This window comes from Branchiostoma belcheri, unplaced genomic scaffold, assembly GCF_001625305.1.
Source record: "Branchiostoma belcheri isolate BF01 breed outbred unplaced genomic scaffold, Haploidv18h27 scaffold21, whole genome shotgun sequence".
Taxonomy (NCBI): domain Eukaryota; kingdom Metazoa; phylum Chordata; class Leptocardii; order Amphioxiformes; family Branchiostomatidae; genus Branchiostoma; species Branchiostoma belcheri.
In genome coordinates, this window is record NW_017803602.1 from 1,451,152 (window position 1) to 1,468,966 (window position 17,815).

Below are 17,815 nucleotides of genomic sequence, written 5' to 3' on the forward strand. Positions count from 1 at the left end.
CCTGTGAAATGCTTATGCCATCAACGGAAAGTTGCAGTTTTGGTTCCCTTTTAAGTTTCTGTTGTGTACCCATGACGATTGATTTTGTTTTACCTATGTTCAGAACTAGCTTGTTTGTTCTCACCCAATCCCATATCCGTGACAAGTCTGCCTGCAACTTATCTTGTAATCCTGTTATATCAGAAGCTGATGTGGATGGGGTTGAATCATCTGCATACATAACTACTGTACTCTGATTAGTTACCGTGGGCAGGTCGTTTGTAAAGATGCAAAACAGTAGGGGTCCGAGGCAGCTGCCCTGAGGTACGCCACATTTTGTTTCTATGAATGACGAAAAAGATCCATTTACAAAAACTGCCTGTTTTCTGTTTTCTAGGTAACTTCTTGTCCAGTTTATGGCAGATTGTGCAAACCCATAACTATTCAGTTTGGCCAAACAGATGTCGTGATTAATTACATCAAAAGCCGCACTGAAATCTAACAAGACAGCTCCTACCAAGTTACCCTTGTCAATCTCCTCCAACCAGTAGTCGGTCATTTGTATAAGCGCACTAGAAGTAGAGTGGAATCGCTTATACGCATGTTGATTACCGGAAAAAATGTCATTTGAAATCATGTAGGTTGTTATGTTGATGTACTGATGTACTACTTGTATATAACGTTGTGTAACGTGTAATGTATTTGAATGTGTGTTATGTATTCGCATTTCATGCATGACTTAGTTTAGTACATTGGAATTATTTGTGTCTATAACAATTGCATCGTGGTATGATGATTCAATATTACCTGGGTTTTACACCTTGTGCAACCATCGCCTCATACAGGTTCCATTCCGAGTGCAGGTAGTCTTCAGTGAAGCACACGACAGTTTTCCTGCTCGCCATGGCAGCCTGAAAGATGTTATCTGCGATGGGGGCACCGGGCTCGGAATCTCTCTCATATAGATACACCTGCGTCGTCGTGTTACAATGTCAATGATTCTTGCATTACTCAGCACTGATCAACTTTCTCTACATATTTTCTTCACTATTCCACAGTAACTTAGTATAAAAAAGCCCTATCTAACTTAGAGCCATGTCTTCTTGTCATAAAAGCACACTGTAACGGAGTGACCATGGGGTAAGTACTGTTCGCTAGCTATGCTGGATGATTAAATCAGGAAGTTGCCCTGTGAATATTGATACACAGACAAAGGCGGAGACTTGAAAACTGTCTGACCTTTTGGCCGATGTCCTCCAACGCCTGTGTCAGGATCCCTAGGACGTAGGGCAGCTGGTTGGGATGGCATGATATGAAGACGTCCCATTGATGGACTGAGTCGCTGTCTGAATAACATAAGTTGTGTCACCTTTATTGAGCTGCTTTATCATTTCTATGGCCACCCACTAGTGAATGATATCGATTCTGGACCGAGAAAGATTGACATTACATCCTTATTCAAGTACATATATTGTACCCATATTGAACCTTCATTGTTAAAAAAATCTGGAACAATGAGAAGTCGTCAAAATATTTGACGAAAGTGGTAGAACGCACAACCCGGAAATAACCTGTCACTGTACTTTGGATCGTGTTGACCCCTGATGAGCGAATAATATTCGAACAGCCTTTGTACAAGGCTTGTGCTAACATTTTAGATATTTGGTGGCATGACACGCATTACCATTAGGTAATCGATAGGTCAACATTTAGTTTCCAAGAAACTGTGCGTACCGTTGATAAAATACTAATGTTAACGTTACCAACAGTTAAAGCTTTAACGTACCATGATTGTGCGAGTTTACACAGGCAGTTTGCACACACATGAACGGAAAGCATAAAATGAGCATCAAACCTTTAGCCACTAGATAGAAATATTAGCGGTTGCTAATATAGACAGGTTCGCGTTGTAGTGTAAGCTAAATCGGCTAAGATTGCACAACGGACGTTACCCATGACCTTCGACCTTTTGGGGGTCATGCAGGCGTCAACAGCGCCCTCCCCACGCCTCGCCCGTCCGTTTTCGTGGGCAAATTTCTGCTTTTTTTTAGAGGTTTCGGGACCTAAAAACTCACACCAGGGGGAGAAATAAGCCACATACGTTATTTTCATGGTAAACATCGCTAAAATGGACCAGCTATATCACACCGAACGGCTTGTTACACTCAATCTTTGCACATTTGATTGCAGGAGTTGTTTAAAGTTGAACACACCACAGCTTCAAGGCCACATACTCGCCGCACATACTCCTGTTTACCTGAGGGAGTATCGGTGTATGTAGCGCCACAAGCTGTGTCCTTGAGAGTGCTCAGACTGCCAACTTTGGCCTGAGGTTATGGCGAAGGGAAATGAGGTCACGGAGAACAGAACAGATTCGGTGGCACTGCGTTTTCCCTGTTTAGACGGGAATACGAAGAGATACAGAAAATGTGCTGTGTCTCAGCCCTTTCAATGCAGGATGATTTGTTTGAAAACTCTCCGAGAGAGGATACCTAAACAACCATTTGACGGGTCGTCGTGATTTTTTGTATGTAGGTAGCTTAAGTGATGCTTGACACAATTAAACTACAATTATGCAAATCAGGATCTAACTTTCATAATTAATGTGGACATTCTATAAATCTGCTTTATTCCATATTAGGGCTATGAAACACTTGTGACATATGCAATTGAAAGCGACAAAATCATTGGCAGATATTGATTATGTAAATGAAGACGTAATTTGCATAATTAATGGAAAATTGGTACAATTTTATGTTGGTAACTGCTGGAGACATAAATCGTCCGTCTTTGCTCTCTTCCAAGGAATACCACTATCACTTGCCTTAATGCATATTTGTTAAGTGAATGCGTGGAAGCTGTAAGTATAAGGTATGGAGAAGTACAACAATCATCCTCAGGTAAAGTGAAACATGGTGCTTAAAGCTTTTCAAGTCAAGTATACATTGCGACTTCGTCTTCACTTCGCGCGCTGATAGTGATACGCAAACCCCCTAGGTCCGCTGCGCTCGTACAATCTGCCTGTTCTTCTAGTACTGCATGGGTGCCATCTCTTCTGTAACGGGGTGGTTCAGGGTTAAGTGCACTCGGGGAGTNCATAAACTGTTTCATTGTACCCATTAACTCTGTATCTCTCTTCCTTTACAGCGGGACTCAGATGAGGAGGATGAACCTGCGCCAAAGAAACAAAAGGCATCGATGCAGGGTAGCGGTTTGGCATCTCTCCTCCCTGCACCCAAGGGGAGTGCAGCTGCCTCCATTTTCAACAAGAAGTCAGTAGCTCCATCATCAACAGTTACATCATCCAGCGTGAAAGAAAACACCACCATATTCAACAAGAAGGAGGACTTTGTTCCTTATACCCTTACAAAGAACAAGCCAGCTACTTCTACAGGTATGTCTTCTTTCTAAAAGGGAGTCACAAGGTCAGAATTCTACAGCATCCCCATCCACTGTGGTATCCAAGTAAGAAAAATCCAGTCGGAGTTGGCCCTGCTGAACCCATACAGACGGCTTCTGCAGCGAAACTTGCCAAACTCAACATGTTGAAAAAACTCACAAAGGAAGAAGACAGTGCAAAGGATGATGGTAGTGATGAGGAGGACCAGTCAAGGAACTTCTTCTCTCTCGGAGAGTCAAAAGACGATGAAGCCAGTCCAAGCCCAGACCCTGAAGTTGCAGTTCCGTTTCTGTAGAGCCCACACGCAACTACAGCACGGCTGCGGGTAGTTCAAGTGTAATGCCTACAAGTGTGGCAAGTTCAACCTACCCAGGGCCGTATGTGGACCCTAACCAGTACACTCAGTACAGCGAGGCTGGCCATTACATGCAGTACAACCAACCGTATGACTACTCAGACTACAATCAGCAGGTAAAACTATCCACTACTCTGCTTGAAATGGGAAGGAATACGATTTGATCAGTGTTCATTTAGCATTCACTTGCTTTCATTCAATTACTAGTATTCATTCAATCATACTGTCATTCCTACTTACAATTGTAATTATTTCTTTGTGATGTGTGTGAAAAATTTTTTTATGAAAGTTTGGTTTCACCTCCAGTATGACTATGAGTAAGGTACTACATGTATGTAACAGTATGTAATGTACCTTTAATGTGTGTTTTCAGTCATACTCTGATGACACAGTACAGGAGGGTTCCAGTCAGCTGCAGTCCCCACCACAGCCTGTGGCAGGGCCGTACGTCCAGGATGAAATGGTTTGTGATCGAAACTGATCAGGATTATAACATTTCTTGTATCATCAGGTGGCAGATTGGATAAACTTGTGACTTTACACTTTTTGTTTGGGTAATTTACTGATGAACAATGATGAATTGTTGCCTTTACAACATACAGATGTACAAACATGTACTTACTAGTAATGATGCATCTGTTAGATGACTACAATGTTATCTGAAACTTGCTTGTTTTTTCACCCTATTGACATGTTCAATATTGAATGATGTAACGTTACATTTAGTATTGTAATACCTGTAGTATAACAGACAATAACCATATGATTCAGGTATAAGGTTCCATTGTTTTGCCTGTACAGTTTGTGAGGATGCAGGGAAAGAAAAACCGTGGTGAGGAAATCAAAATTATTGATGTACACGAGGACAGCCAGCGTGCCAAGATGGAGGACTGGAAAATACAGATGGATGCAGAGGAAAGGGAATTCATGCTGTCACGGTCAAAAGTCAGTACAACTTTCAAAAGACATTGAAGAGAAAACAAGTTTTAATACAAGCCCTGAGACTTTGTCTTTTACAAAATGATTAGTTGTTTTATTTGTGAGAGCAGGTGCAATTTGTTGATGTAACCCAAACTTGGACAAAAAACTGTCCATAGGCCAAAAGAACTTCGGTTGAATCCCTGGTGTTTGACCACAGCAGTACTCACTGTGTGATGCTTTGTTTTACAGAAATCAGGAAAGCTGCCGTCTCGCCAACAGAGGAACAAACACCAGATCACCTACCTTGCCTTCCAGGTAAGAACATGTAATATATTATGTACAAATTGGTTTTGTACATGGGATGGTCCCCCTGTAATTCACAATAACATAACTGTAATTTGCTTAGAGATTTTGTCAGACCAAAGTAAACCCATGATAGTCATACTTTTGTGGGAAAATGTTTTGTTTTGTAGTCACTACAAATAAAGACTCTGTTTTGTTTTGTATCATGTTGGTCTTTTCTGTCACAGGCAAAGGAGAGAGAATTGGAGTTGAAGAACCAGTGGTCACAAAACAGGATGACCAAAAGACAGACCCAGGCAAAGTATGGTTTCTAAAAGTCAGCACTGTTGACAAGAAACGACCCTGTGAGAGTGATGTTCTTGAATCTCTTTCTAGTAGTTGTATTCTTGTAATATGACACCTGTAGTACATATGAGTTTACCTAATTTGGAATAATGTTCAGAATCATTATCAAGAAAGCACAAGTTAGGATTTGAACTGTTTTGATGAATTCCCAGCTCGTAAATTTTACAACTGCAGTTTCATGTAAAGATGCTGCTTTACATTCATCCACACACGGCATTGTACCATGCTTTATGTACATATATTCCATGTTTGCTGGAGAGTATTAGTAAATCCCAAACCATAGCATCTACGATGTATAGAAGCTTTGAGGGGTAGCAATTCCTTTGTAATGCAGGTACAGATAGATTGATCTACAGTTACTGGTAACAATGAGAAGATTGGTTTTCAGATGATCGTCAACCAAGTGATTGCCATCTTACCAACTAACCAATCACGCCCCTGACATTATATATATTAATGTTAATATTCATTGAGAAAAAAAGAGAAAAACTTGTAGAAAAGCTGCTGTTTGTTGCTTAAATGTAGCTAGTGTGTATTTATTGGTATCAGGGTGCAGGTTTGGAAATATGGAATACCCAGTAATGATGCTAATGTGCTAAAATTGCCTGTAAATATTAGCATGAAGATTTCCTTCAAATTCCTTGTGCAGAATACTTTCCAGTTTTGACACCAAAATCCTACATTGACAACATTTTACTTGGTTTGTTATAGCCATGTCCTTTTTTGTGTCCCCATAGAACTTGAGAAACAACATAAACATGGACTGTCTCTCATAAATCTACAAGACTGTGTTTTCTGCTTATTTCCTACTACTAGTAATCTTTACTGTTCAGTCCATGCCTGTACATTTTGTAAGTCACTTTTCCCTGAATGAAGCAATGAAACAAAACAATACCAGATGCAAGGTTTAGACTGTTTTTTTTTTATTAAACATATATTTCAACATTCACAACAGGAAAAGTGGAATGGAAAAATTTAAGGAGCAAGTACAAAATAATTTCTTAGAATTGAAATTAAGAAAAATGAGAAAATAATACTTTAAAAAAATACAATAGGCAGGGAAAAATACCTGCACTTGGAAAACAAAACTACATTTTCATGTTCTGTACATGCAAGTACGTTGTATCAGATAGAACGTCCTTGGTAAATGTAATGAGCAACATATATCCTGCTTGCTCAATGTCGTTGAATAATAACAAATTATGTGTTATTACAGTGCAGTAGTTCTAAAAGTTGTTCCACTACCAAAAAATGATATGAAACACATTAAAATTGTAGGTAAAGCTCTCGTATTTAGACTACATCTTAGCTAGTATTGCACATGATGTCTAAACAGAAGAATGCTACAAATGAATGTCCCTCGGTGGTTATGACCTAGATGGAAGTTTGCTGCCAAATGTGCCTATGGTCTAAGTTTATGCCCTATGCACAGTAATGGACATTGAATACTACATGTAGTACCTAACTTTGTAGTGAGGTAAACTGAAAGATATTGTCTTAATACATCACACCAATGCCTACAAGGGTCCAAACTACTAATATGTTTAGTTTAGCCAGTGCACTTTACTCTTCCACTACCTCAATCGTGACTCCATCATTCTCTTCCTCATCCAGGTACTTATCAAACCTAGGCACATCTTCTGTCACATCAGTAGCAGCAGGAGCACTGCTTCTTCTCTGTGCAGTTTTCCTTAACCTGAAGCCAGATTTCCTGCCCCCACAAGTAGGATCCTCCACCGGAGGTCTCTGCCACGCCCCTACACCTTGTACCTCCACCCTAACATCACCCTTCTGTGTGACTCCCCTGTACACATGTCCTTCCACTCTCAATTGTCCATCACTGTTGAGAGTTGCTCGCAGACTACGGGTGTCCAGTCCCCTCGGAAGTGCATACTGACGCTCAAATTCTTTTTCAAAGCACGGCTCCTCACAGGTGCAGGTCTGTTTACCACTGACAATCAGCTGGCTGCCCTCAGTCCTAACATGTATGTTTTCAGGGTAGTAACCATTTGTTTGGACAGAGACAACCTCTGACATGGGGACTTTGGGAGGTGTTTGGTGGGATGTTGGTTGATGAGAGTTGTGCTGGCTCTGTTGCCTGGCCTGTGATCTCTGTTGAATGATATAAGAATAATATGTAAATCAGACATCCTCTACATAAAGAGAATTTTAAGAAAGCATTGTAGTGTACAATAACACAGAACTGTACTCTGATTTTGAGTGGTCTAATATGTACATAGAAAATATATACATATTGTACTAAAGTATATCACTATGTTTTCTGTCTGATCAAGAAAGCCATACCAGTATGCTCTCTGTCTTTTCCTCAACTGTTTGCAAGGTTTCATCTTCAAGTGATGGAAGTGCATATATTTACCTGGTGCATGTATTCCCTCCTGTCTGACTGCTGTGCTTGTTGCTGTGCTGCATTTCTCCTGGCCTGTTCTTCTCTTTCTCTCAGCTGTTTCTCTTGTTGTGCCTTCATTTTCTCCCATCCCCTCCTGTCTCCCACCAGTTTGTCCTGCTGAGTCTTCTCCCTCCTCAGGTGCTCATCCTGCCAATCCCTCCTCCCATTCTCTTCCACTTCTCTCTTGTTTTCTGTTTCTTCCAGAACTGCATGCAGCGGTGAGTTCTTTGCTGTCTGTCTGGACCCTTGACAGTCTTTCTTCTGCACAAAAGAGACATACCAAACATAGGCATTGGCATTTATGAATGAAACAATCTATTAGGCCACACCAATTTAATTTCTTGGTTAACGGATTCGCCGCTTCATTTTTTTCTGATTTGCAAATAAAAATAAAAATCCAGAATCAACTGCAAAATGCTCATATTTTTCCCTGAACAGTTGAAAACAGTCCTTTTCTTCGTAGTTGTTACAGTTATTCCATCCTTCAATGCAATGGTATCATTAAAAGTTCAAAATTCATTGTTTAAATTTTGAACCAGCCTGGTGTGTTGGCTTCTATCGTACCATTTTGGGCCATAATACGATGCCTAGGCCTGTTTTTATTTTTATTTTTTTCGCCCGCCCGCTCCATTATTTTTCTAGAAAAATCCGTTAACCAAGAAATTAAATTGGTGTGGCCTTACAAAAGTGTGGAAACCTGAATCTAATCAATCATATCCCCACTGTATCTATCATATGGTATTTCATCTTATATCAATTGGAGATGATTTATATATTCAATTATTATATCATCATCTCATCATGGTAGAAGTTGTGTGTAAGTATGAAAACTTAAATTCCCCTAGTTTTTACAGGTTTGATTTTCAAGCAGAGAAAAATGGGTAGGCCATGTCAGTGTGAAGGTGAAAATGGCATAGTTTTGAAGATAGGCAAAAAAGGACAGGAAGAGAAAGAAGACATACTTTGTCTTTGATCGTGCACCAGTTCTACTGGCGCCTGCAATGGTCTGAATAAGAACAGTCCAGGATGGAATGGTGCTCATGAAGGTGTCCTATAGCAAAACGAGACAAGGACAGAAGGAAGAAGTGAGGAGCTGACAAGTGCTGACAGGAGATTCTGAGACCGTGGATTTAGGCGAAACCCATGGCTGTGAAGAGATTTTATCTTTGTAGTTAGAGTTGACAGTCATCACAGGGTAACATACTACAAAGCCCCCTGCCATGAAACTCATCACTTGTAATGGTCATCGTACAGCCACAGATTGAAGCGTTGGGATTCACCAATCCACAGTCTACGGAAACAACTCAGGAAAGAACCACAGAGGGAGAAACTTTTATTGAAGCCATTAATACATCTACTTGATGCCCAATACATGTACTGTAGTTTAGACAAAGAACGTGGCTGCCACACCTGTATCATGTCCTCCATGTCTTCTTGCTGCTGGTCCTGATGCTGTTGTCCCCGTGCTGTGCTGGCAGGCTCCTGCCTTCTTGTTCCCTTTTCTTCCTCATCTGCCACAGCTTGCTGCTGACACTGGTAGTGTTGGGATGGTTTTTGTTCTTGTTTATTGCATCTCGCTTCCTGTTTTACACACATCAAGCATAAAGTTACTAGTAACCTTTTTTATTGGAAGGAGAGTGACTGTATAAATGGATTCTGTGCGAGGAAATTCATGACTCACACGATGAACAAAAATCATGAATTTCGGAAGAAAACCTAACCTGGTGTGTCGGACAAGTGTACAGCGAGGGGAACCCTGTGAGCATGTCAATGTCATTCATAAGGGAGTAGCTCCACAGCAGGGGGTGGATGTGGAATGGACGTGGAGCCATGACGGCATGGCCTGGGTGGTGACGCAGGGTCAGGCTAGGGTGATGGTGCCATCGCATAGGACTCCAGACGTCACCAAATGGCCGTGTCTCGCCACTGGAAATAAAGCAACAAACAGTGTCAACACATTCACGGACAGTGTTGCGATGTTCCGCATTCACCAAGGGAGATTATTTTCCAGACCTGCTGAACAAAACATTTATGAAAAGTTAGCTAAGCAAGTGCATTGAAAATATATCTTATACATAGATATATTGAAAGATATTTTGAAAAAAACAACTAACTTATATGAAAGAAATTTTGTAAAGACAAACGTACAAAGTCCAAAAGGGGTTAGCGAGCGCTTCCCATTGGCATTGAGCGACTTGTCCACTGCACACGGCCGTCCAGACAAGCACAAGAACTAGTACCACCTCTCTTCCTTTCATCTCTTACAAATGGTGTCGTGGGCTCCAGAAATACTTCACAAAATGTATCAGTCACCGTTTTCGATGCCAACTTCGCAACGAAAGTTCACGATTGAAGAGTAATAACTGAGTTGTGAAAAAAGTTCTGACCTCCGAGTAGACGACCAACTGTTGGTATGATTTTGCCCGAACTCTCGCTGGAATAAATAGAGGGAAAAAGACACGTCAGCATAAGGCTCTGTTCTGGAGTACACGTCATCTTTCCCTGTATTCCCAACTACATGTTCGTGGCTATATGGAGTCACCGGTTGCGACATGTTACTATTTTCGTCACTCCATCGCTGAGATTTCTCAATGGATGACGTGTTGATACAGGGTGACCCGAGGAAACACCATTGATATGACGCAAGACTATTTGGCGAAACCTCATTGGCTGTGAGAAAGTCTTTGTAAGGTGACGTAATCCATCCCCAAAGTTACTACATGCGGTATAATGTCATATTAAAGGCAGTGAAACCAATGACATTGTATAAACTCCTTGATTACACAGTTCATGTACGGCTTATAACGAAAATGTTCAGATATCTTACCTCGAGCTACTCGTTCCATTTAATTTTCACAGGGAAGTGCAACAATGCATTTTGTCAAACGTGTAATAAATTGTCTATTTTGGCAATTTTTTAACGGTTAATAAACAAATTAACAGAAAATAATGCAATTTGTTTAACTGTTGGTTCTTCATCATTCTATTGTTAGTGCAATCATGGATCTCCTTCTAACTCCATGGTGCAATCAATTTTGATTTGATAAAAATTGAAGAAGGGTCTTGTTTTATTTTGACGGCCCCTTTTGAAGAAATGGACTATCCCACCAACAAGCATCCAAGATGGCGCTGGGTCTGTATTCTCTGATCGAAGCTGCTCTGCTGTGTGTGAACGCGATTGCCGTGCTAAATGAGGAGAGATTCCTATCTAAAAGGTACTGACTATATTTTTGAGAGTTTATACCGTATTTGAAGCGCGACAGATGTTGTTCATTTGCTCTCTGGCGTCTTGTGCAGGGCCTGTTTTTGAGCTTACAACGCGGAGGTGCGGTGCCAAGTTGGCAGTTGGTGACGATCTTGCATATTTTTTTTTCATCTCTTGTTCAGTTATGTAAATTACATGCAAACAATTACAAGCAAAAGGTACCCTCCAATACCAGAGAGGGGTCACAGGGCTGCTTTCCAAGCGGAGGTTGGAGTGGGAGATCGTCACCCCACTGCCCCATTCCCCCCCTCCATTATCAAGGCCACAGTGACTAAATTTTATGGATGACATCCTCTGAAGACCCCCAAACTAGTGCGCGCGGGCGAAGAAAAATGCGGTTTGCTGCAAGTCGAATGTAACTTATATATGTAACGTTATACATGTACATGTATATGTGCCACTTCAGATCAGTGTTACGGTAAAGTTTCTTTTGCATAATTATGGGGAAAGGTTCGCGAGATGTAGTAACATTGCCTGTAGTGTTGAGCCATGTTTGTATGTTGTGTGTTTGTGTTGTAGTTGGATGGGCCACAGACACAGTCAGTGGCTTCGGGGAGCAGCCTGGGATGAAGTCTCAGATCATCAACCTCATCAGATCAGTGCGCATGGTCATGAGGAGTAAGTATGATGTAATATTGATTCAGCCTGTCCACATCTTCTCCTGCCACTAGGCTGCCAGGCCTACTGCTTCTTGTACATACGTTATGTAGTATGCAACGGCAAGCGTGGCCCTAGCTACATGTATGCCTACTATCTGTGCTGAATAGTGCTGGCCAGCCAAACACGTTGTTGCACGTTGTTTCACTAGACTTTAGTTAGGCCAGTCCTCCACCTCTCAACTACCATGATCTGCACAAGTTATAGCCTGGTTACCAAACTTATTTTAGCTCCCTAGACCTACATCCTCTCCACAAATATTTGCGGAGAGGATGTAGGACTCAGGAGCTAAAATAGGTTTGGTAACCAGGCCATATAACTTATCCCCATCCCATTGGAGTCCTGCTGGAGGGAGGGGGCTAATTTGTGCAGGTGGCCACACAAAGAAATCAGATGTCCACAATCCCATTTCAAGTTATTTTCTTTAATTACAAAGTTATTATCATTGTAACTTGTTGATCTGTCTGCTGTGACATATTCCTGTTTGTTGGTGCCTTAAGTTTATCTATGGCATTTATACACGTGTGGTACTTATAAGTGTTTTGTTTTTTGCAGTACCCCTGATTATTGTGAACACTATAACTATAGTGCTTCTGCTGCTGTTTGGATAGCAGACATCTTTACATTTACCAGACTCCTGCCCTGCTCCAAGACACAATAATGGCCAGCCTGTGGTGCTGTGGAACACTTTCCCCCTCTTATTACATTTATACCACAACTCTAGAAGGCACCACCTATCCATACAAACCCTGATGAGGTGACAACTGAATGCAAGGATGAGGCCAAAATGTATGTTCTTAAAGCCTAGTTATGACATTGCATACTTTTATTTAGATACATTGTATTTGTAAAGATACCGGGGTACTTCTGTTGAAAAAGTGTCTTATTCTACTTCCAATATTGTTTTTTGAGTCCACCAAGCACATGTACTTTAGATAAATTCCTTGGTAATGACAGGTTGTTAACTGCAAAATACAATGAACTTATTACTCTATACTAGAGACTTGTGACTGACAATGTGACATGTAATTATGAGTCAGGTTTGGCAAGGTCACTCTGTTTACTCTGATAAATAATCATTGTTCTTGAAACACAAGCCCTTTATCACTATTTCTCGTGTTCATACTGCTGGGAGAGGATAAGGAATTGGATTCCTGCAGTTCTCCCAGCCCACCTAACATTACCCTGAAGGTGCTATAAGCAACTGTATATATTGTGAGTTGTCTTTCCACAAGAGAGAAGCTCTTTATGATTCCAGTTGTTGTTTCGTGTATTGAGTTGAAATATTGAACTTGAAAGTATAAAAATCAAACTGATGTAACTCTTGGCCGTCATGGGTAAGGCTAGTATAATTTGCTCAATCCAGAAGCCAGCTTTTACACCAACTATTTAATGTTACAAACTTTGAGCACATGTACAATAACAATGTCATGAACTTAGTTGGGCTATGGTACAGTTTTTCAACTTTTTGTGATTAAACACACATTAAGACATATGATGATCTCCACTGTCCCTGTCTTACCTTTTCCATAGGTGAGCACAATTACCAGCCAACAGGCTGATCAAGCCCTAAATCCTGCCAAACTAACACAGGTCTCCTGAGTTGGTAATTGCACATAAACAGCATGCCAGGTTCTCATACCTATCTGCCTTAATGTAAACTCTCTCATTCTCCAAACCTGCATCAAGGTAAAACCTTTCCTTATGTACACATTGTTGTTTTGGGAACTTCATTCCAACACCAGAGTGACTCAGCAAAGTTTTGATCAGTCCTCTGGAGGACCAGACTGCTCAGCACACTTGACCTTCTGGATGTGTGACATGGTCAAGCCTCAAAGTTGGTAGTAAGTTCACTCTTTTACAGTTTTGTATTGGAATGAAGTTAAATCCTTTTCCATAATGTTATATGCCAACACCAATGAACTTTTATGTTAATAGTACACATACTTTGTGTGCCTTTTTAAAGGACCATTCCTACATTGCACCTCTTTTTCACTGTCATCTCTCATCACATCACATCTCGTACCTTCTCAAATCTTTCCTTTTCATTTGTGAACTTCTCAAGTAATAATGGTTATCATAAGCTTTTCAAACCAATAATAATTCTGATTTATATAAAACAAAATATAGTATTTAAAATACACAGGCTAGATACAAACAAACAACAGCAATATTCAAGTATTCATAAAATTATCTTTTAGCTCTTAACCTTTTTTTAGTGTTAGAATAAAATCTATCCCATCACATATCATTCTAACCCTTTCATCCACAGAAACTTGATCCACAAGTTAAGGTCTATATTATGCATATATTACAAACATTTTACATCTTAACAGACAAGAGCAATAGTTAATTTAAAACATAAAAGCTAAATGAGTCTGTCATACAGAGATATTATCCATAACTGCAGTTATGTAAGAGTAGCATGTTATATACCGGTAAACACTCAAATTTTCTTTTTTACACTTGATTTTTCTGAGGTACATGTATAATATAATAGCACTAAGGCCACACCAATTTAATTTCTTGGTTTACGGATTTTTCTAGGAAAATAATGGAGCGGGCGGGCGAAAAAATAAAAAATAAAAACAGGCCTAGGCATCCTATTATGGCCCAAAATGGTATGATAGGAGCTATGAAGTCAACACACCAGGCTGGTTCAAAATTTAAACAATGAATTTTGAACTTTTAATGATACCACTGCATTGAAAGATGGAATAAATGTAACAAGTAGTAAGAAAAGGACTGTTTTCAACTGTTCAGGGAAAAATATGAGCATTTTGCAGTTGATTCTGAATTTTTATTTTTATTTGCAAATCAGAAAAAAATGAAGCGGCGAATCCGTTAACCAAGAAATTAAATTGGTGTGGCCTAAGCTATGACATGCACTTATGCTTGCCGGTGCACCTGGGACATAACCTGTACATGTACAAATACAATCATTTTAGAAACCCATAAAAAAGTACAAATTGGAATGATTGAAAACTTTACATTTGACATACAGCACTTAAGTTAACATTAAATTTTTAAAAGTCAGGAACTGGCAAGGAGAAATGTTTCATTATATGGGTTGGTTTGAAACTGCAGCTTGTTTGTGTACAAAGCAAGCAGAAACAAAGATAAGGAAGGATGTTCCGGTTATAACATTTGGTTCCTATTTCTCTGATGAAAATGATTTTAGGAATGTTCAAATTCATCACTAGCTGAAGAAGGCATCCTCCCTGGGCACTTGGTGTCCTTTGAGTTGGAGTGAGTGAGAAGCTGGCACAGTGCAGACTTCACAGATTTTATCTGTTCAGTCATGTCTTATTCTACATGTACGGCTTTACAACACTTTCCACATCAGCATGTCCTGGGGATTGTCCCTTCCCATCATGCTCCATGTATAGGTCTCCTGGGATGGAAGTATGGCACGTACACCCCGCCACCTCCGTCATTGAGTTCCAAATCCTCAAATATTTCGTCAAAGCCAAAGTCTATATTTTCGAGGTCGACCAAGCACACGTCTGGAATCTGCAGAAACAAAATGTTCGGTTTGGACAAACAGGTATGATTTATTTAAACCTTGGTTCTGGAGATCTGTACCAAGGTGTACATGCATGTCAAAAGATAAGATGCCAGTTAGAAAATCAGTATCAACCAGTATCTCACTGAGTCAGGTAATCTGAACAAGTTAGGGAAAAACAGAAAGTGATCTCAAACTCCACAGGTTGTGACAGAGAAGACAGACATAATGTACAGTATTTATAGGTGAATTATACTGGGGAAATGCCCCTTGTAATTTTTCATTTCCATCCTTTTCACTTTTCATATTTTGTAGTTTGTTATCTAGTTTGTACCCAAAACGTGCTTTTCTCTTATCGGTATTTCTCTAGTGCATCCTACTATACTTTTTGATGAAGTGCAGTCAGTTTGTTGAAATGCTACATTCTGCTATCTCAAGTAACAACAGGTGGCTACAGAATAAGTACATTCCACTCACCAGCCACTGGAGGGGGGCCAGGTTGAGCATGTACTCTGTCACCGTTAGCAACGTGTCGGAAACTGTGTCGAGCTGGGCACGAGCCAGGCCGAGCAGGTTACCTGGGAGGTCAGCGAAGGCCTCCGCCTACAGAAACATACAGAAGCCATGGTTAGCCTGAACGTACTGGCTGATTATGGATTACTAGTAGTTACTGATGTTTACTTGGTGATTCACTCACTTGATTATAAAATCATTTTCACAAGAATGTCCAGAATAAATCCTACCTTTCGCACGATTACAGGTGAGAAGAACCAACACATAGTGGGTCTGTTGCTGCTTACCATTATTGGTTTATGTACTGTTACTGTTAGTTACTGTGCTTGTTTTTGCAATTGGACCCTAGAGCATGAATTTGTAATAAATCTTATTGATCTTACCCCAGCAAAGAATGAGAGGAAATGTTGACAGACAACTTGAACAGGATTTCAACTTTCACAGGTCAGTAATGAAACAGATCTGCTTGACTTCGTAAGGAGTGTGTAATACTTTAAACTTTATTGATTTTACCTAGAATGTACTGAGAAATGTTGATGGACAACCCAGTCTATTGTTTACGTTAGCATATTATAGAAAAAAACACCTGAATAGGATTTAAATTGATTTTATGACATATTATATTTTAAAAGATTATGAAACTCATAGTTGGACCCATCTGATTGTAACAAAACATATAGATTTAGTTATGTTAGGCCTTGTTTAGTAAGTAGAATTTTATGATTTATGTTGTTTTTGTTTTGTTGCTGACCTGCACTAGTTTGTTGCAACAAAAAAGCCCCTTTTGACATTTGAGGAAGTTAAAATGACTATTTATAATAGTAACTCATTCACATCAACAAAATGTCATAAAATTTCTGCACAAAAATCTTTTGCATCCCTTTTCCTGGTGATTTGATTGTGATGGCCACTGACACTGGTGACCTCTTGCCCTTTTGACCCCAAAACAATTCAGAGTCAACCAGCCAACCACACATTCAGAGTCAACCAGCCAACATTTCAGTTCACAGTGTTAGTTTATTCTACAACATAGAATTTTACAGTCCAACTCTACCATAGTAAAACAGCGACACGATGGAATATTCCATCACCCAGATGTCATGTGAGAACCCTGGAGGAGGCAGTGGAATATTCCATCACCTTACAAGGCATGTGTGGAAAATTACTGTACCATGTAGTAGTATGATGTACTAATCTGGGCTGGTGGACAAATGCATTCAAATAAGCAGTCTTTTTCATGGACTTGGAAACATGAATATGTAACATGATGATGTACAAATGTAGACTTATTTAAGTGGATACATCCTTACATTGACATTAATATTATAAGAAATGACAGTTGACATTTACATTTCCTGTTCCACTGACACTCTACAAACAACATATAAATAAACATAAAAGCGTAGTACGTACTGTATATACAAAATTTTGAAAACTTATACATGCAGGCAAGAAATAAATTAAGACATCATTGGAAAGAGTTGGTTTTTAAAGATTGCCAATAATAATACTTGCTATCAGTGTCACATCACCTCTCTAGCAATCTTGCAATGTCACATTCTTTACAGTGCAGTTTGACTGCATTATGCATGCATGGCCAACTAAAAACATGTTTGGCATCATTTCAGCAAAACAAATTTCACATGGCATAATATTATACATTATTGCACAGATTCAGATGAAAAGTGAAACTTAAAATTGAAAGTGAAAGATAAAACAAGTTAAAATTGAAAATATTGCACAGCTGGAATAAAACAGATGATACCGACAAATCACATGTTTACACATAAACATTTTCAGACGTGATATTATATGGACCAGTAAAGCCAACCTGATGCCTGATGGTGCCTGGAAGGAACAACAGATACTTTTCCTGGCAAAGTAGGTACTTCTCGTGGAAAAACAGAACATATCTCTGGTACAAGGCCACAGCCATGATGGCTTTCCCCAGTCTGACTAGCACGTACACGCTGTACAGCCAGGGGAAGGGTGGGAGCGTCCAGATGAAATCAGTCAGGGACACCAACGTGTTGCTCACTCTATGGATCTGGCAGTGCAGGCACCCGAGCCCTGGCAATGCCTCCCCTCCACTGAGGCGCTGAGACGGGGATGGACACAAACACAGCACATCTTTACAACAACAGCTACTGAATTAGCCAGCTACA

At 40.0% G+C, this 17,815-nt stretch overlaps 5 protein-coding genes across 9 annotated transcripts in view; 2 read left to right on the top strand and 3 right to left on the bottom strand.

Annotated features, from left to right (window-relative positions):
• LOC109469730 overlaps positions 1-1,346 on the bottom strand; it is a 4,091-nt gene extending 2,745 nt beyond the window's left edge. For both annotated transcript variants that reach the window (XM_019768319.1, XM_019768318.1), the window contains exons 1-2: positions 1,219-1,346; positions 787-950 (exon numbers count right to left, since the gene is read on the bottom strand). In XM_019768319.1, coding sequence (XP_019623878.1) covers positions 787-884 — 98 coding nt within the window. In that variant the 5' untranslated portion in view covers positions 885-950; positions 1,219-1,346. The remainder of the gene's footprint in view (positions 1-786; positions 951-1,218) is intronic.
• A 1,759-nt stretch (positions 1,347-3,105) lies between these two features.
• LOC109469622 (proline-rich protein PRCC-like) lies at positions 3,106-6,064 on the top strand (the record flags this gene model as incomplete). The annotated part of the gene is given in 8 exon segments (XM_019768160.1): positions 3,106-3,384; positions 3,386-3,445; positions 3,447-3,666; positions 3,669-3,850; positions 4,108-4,197; positions 4,536-4,679; positions 4,905-4,970; positions 5,186-6,064. Coding segments are annotated over 8 exon segments (1,128 nt in total), but the record flags the coding sequence as incomplete, so codon positions are not given.
• Positions 6,065-6,422: 358 nt separating this feature from the next.
• LOC109469703 lies at positions 6,423-10,622 on the bottom strand. 2 transcript variants are annotated; one of them, XM_019768272.1, is made up of 5 exons: positions 10,098-10,622; positions 9,432-9,636; positions 9,121-9,291; positions 7,681-7,971; positions 6,423-7,415 (listed from the first exon to the last, which is right to left on the bottom strand). In XM_019768272.1, the coding sequence occupies exons 1-5, from the start codon at positions 10,262-10,264 to the stop codon at positions 6,867-6,869; spliced, it is 1,383 nt and encodes a 460-aa protein (XP_019623831.1). In that variant the 5' UTR covers positions 10,265-10,622; the 3' UTR covers positions 6,423-6,866. The 2 variants fall into 2 exon arrangements, with proteins under 2 accessions (XP_019623831.1, XP_019623832.1); XM_019768273.1 differs by having other exon boundaries at positions 6,428-7,415; positions 9,865-10,284.
• Positions 10,623-10,800: 178 nt separating this feature from the next.
• On the top strand, positions 10,801-13,127 carry LOC109469735 (immediate early response 3-interacting protein 1-like). Its single transcript, XM_019768324.1, has 3 exons — positions 10,801-10,922; positions 11,493-11,593; positions 12,188-13,127. The coding sequence occupies exons 1-3, from the start codon at positions 10,834-10,836 to the stop codon at positions 12,241-12,243; spliced, it is 246 nt and encodes an 81-aa protein (XP_019623883.1). The 5' UTR covers positions 10,801-10,833; the 3' UTR covers positions 12,244-13,127.
• A 1,377-nt stretch (positions 13,128-14,504) lies between these two features.
• LOC109469698 (perilipin-2-like) overlaps positions 14,505-17,815 on the bottom strand; it is an 11,819-nt gene continuing 8,508 nt past the window's right edge. For 2 of the 3 annotated variants that reach the window (XM_019768266.1, XM_019768267.1), the window contains exons 8-10: positions 17,482-17,748; positions 15,615-15,740; positions 14,505-15,145 (exon numbers count right to left, since the gene is read on the bottom strand). In XM_019768266.1, the coding sequence (XP_019623825.1) occupies positions 15,005-15,145; positions 15,615-15,740; positions 17,482-17,748 (534 nt within the window). In that variant the 3' untranslated portion in view covers positions 14,505-15,004. The remainder of the gene's footprint in view (positions 15,146-15,614; positions 15,741-17,481; positions 17,749-17,815) is intronic. The other variant, XM_019768268.1, reaches the window with a different exon arrangement.

Excerpts from the sequence above, each read along its gene's own strand:
- LOC109469735 (XM_019768324.1), top strand. The coding sequence starts at position 10,834 with ATGGCGCTGGGTCTGTATTCTCTGATCGAAGCTGCTCTGCTGTGTGTG. Across the intron at positions 10,923-11,492 it reads GAGGAGAGATTCCTATCTAA|AGTTGGATGGGCCACAGACA; the intron begins AAGGTACTGACT and ends TGTTTGTGTTGT. Across the intron at positions 11,594-12,187 it reads AGTGCGCATGGTCATGAGGA|TACCCCTGATTATTGTGAAC; the intron begins GTAAGTATGATG and ends TGTTTTTTGCAG.
- LOC109469703 (XM_019768272.1), bottom strand. The coding sequence starts at position 10,264 with ATGTCGCAACCGGTGACTCCATATAGCCACGAACATGTAGTTGGGAAT. Across the intron at positions 9,292-9,431 it reads ACACTTGTCCGACACACCAG|GAAGCGAGATGCAATAAACA; the intron begins GTTAGGTTTTCT and ends TGTGTAAAACAG. Across the intron at positions 7,972-9,120 it reads ACATGGAGGACATGATACAG|AAGAAAGACTGTCAAGGGTC; the intron begins GTGTGGCAGCCA and ends TCTTTTGTGCAG.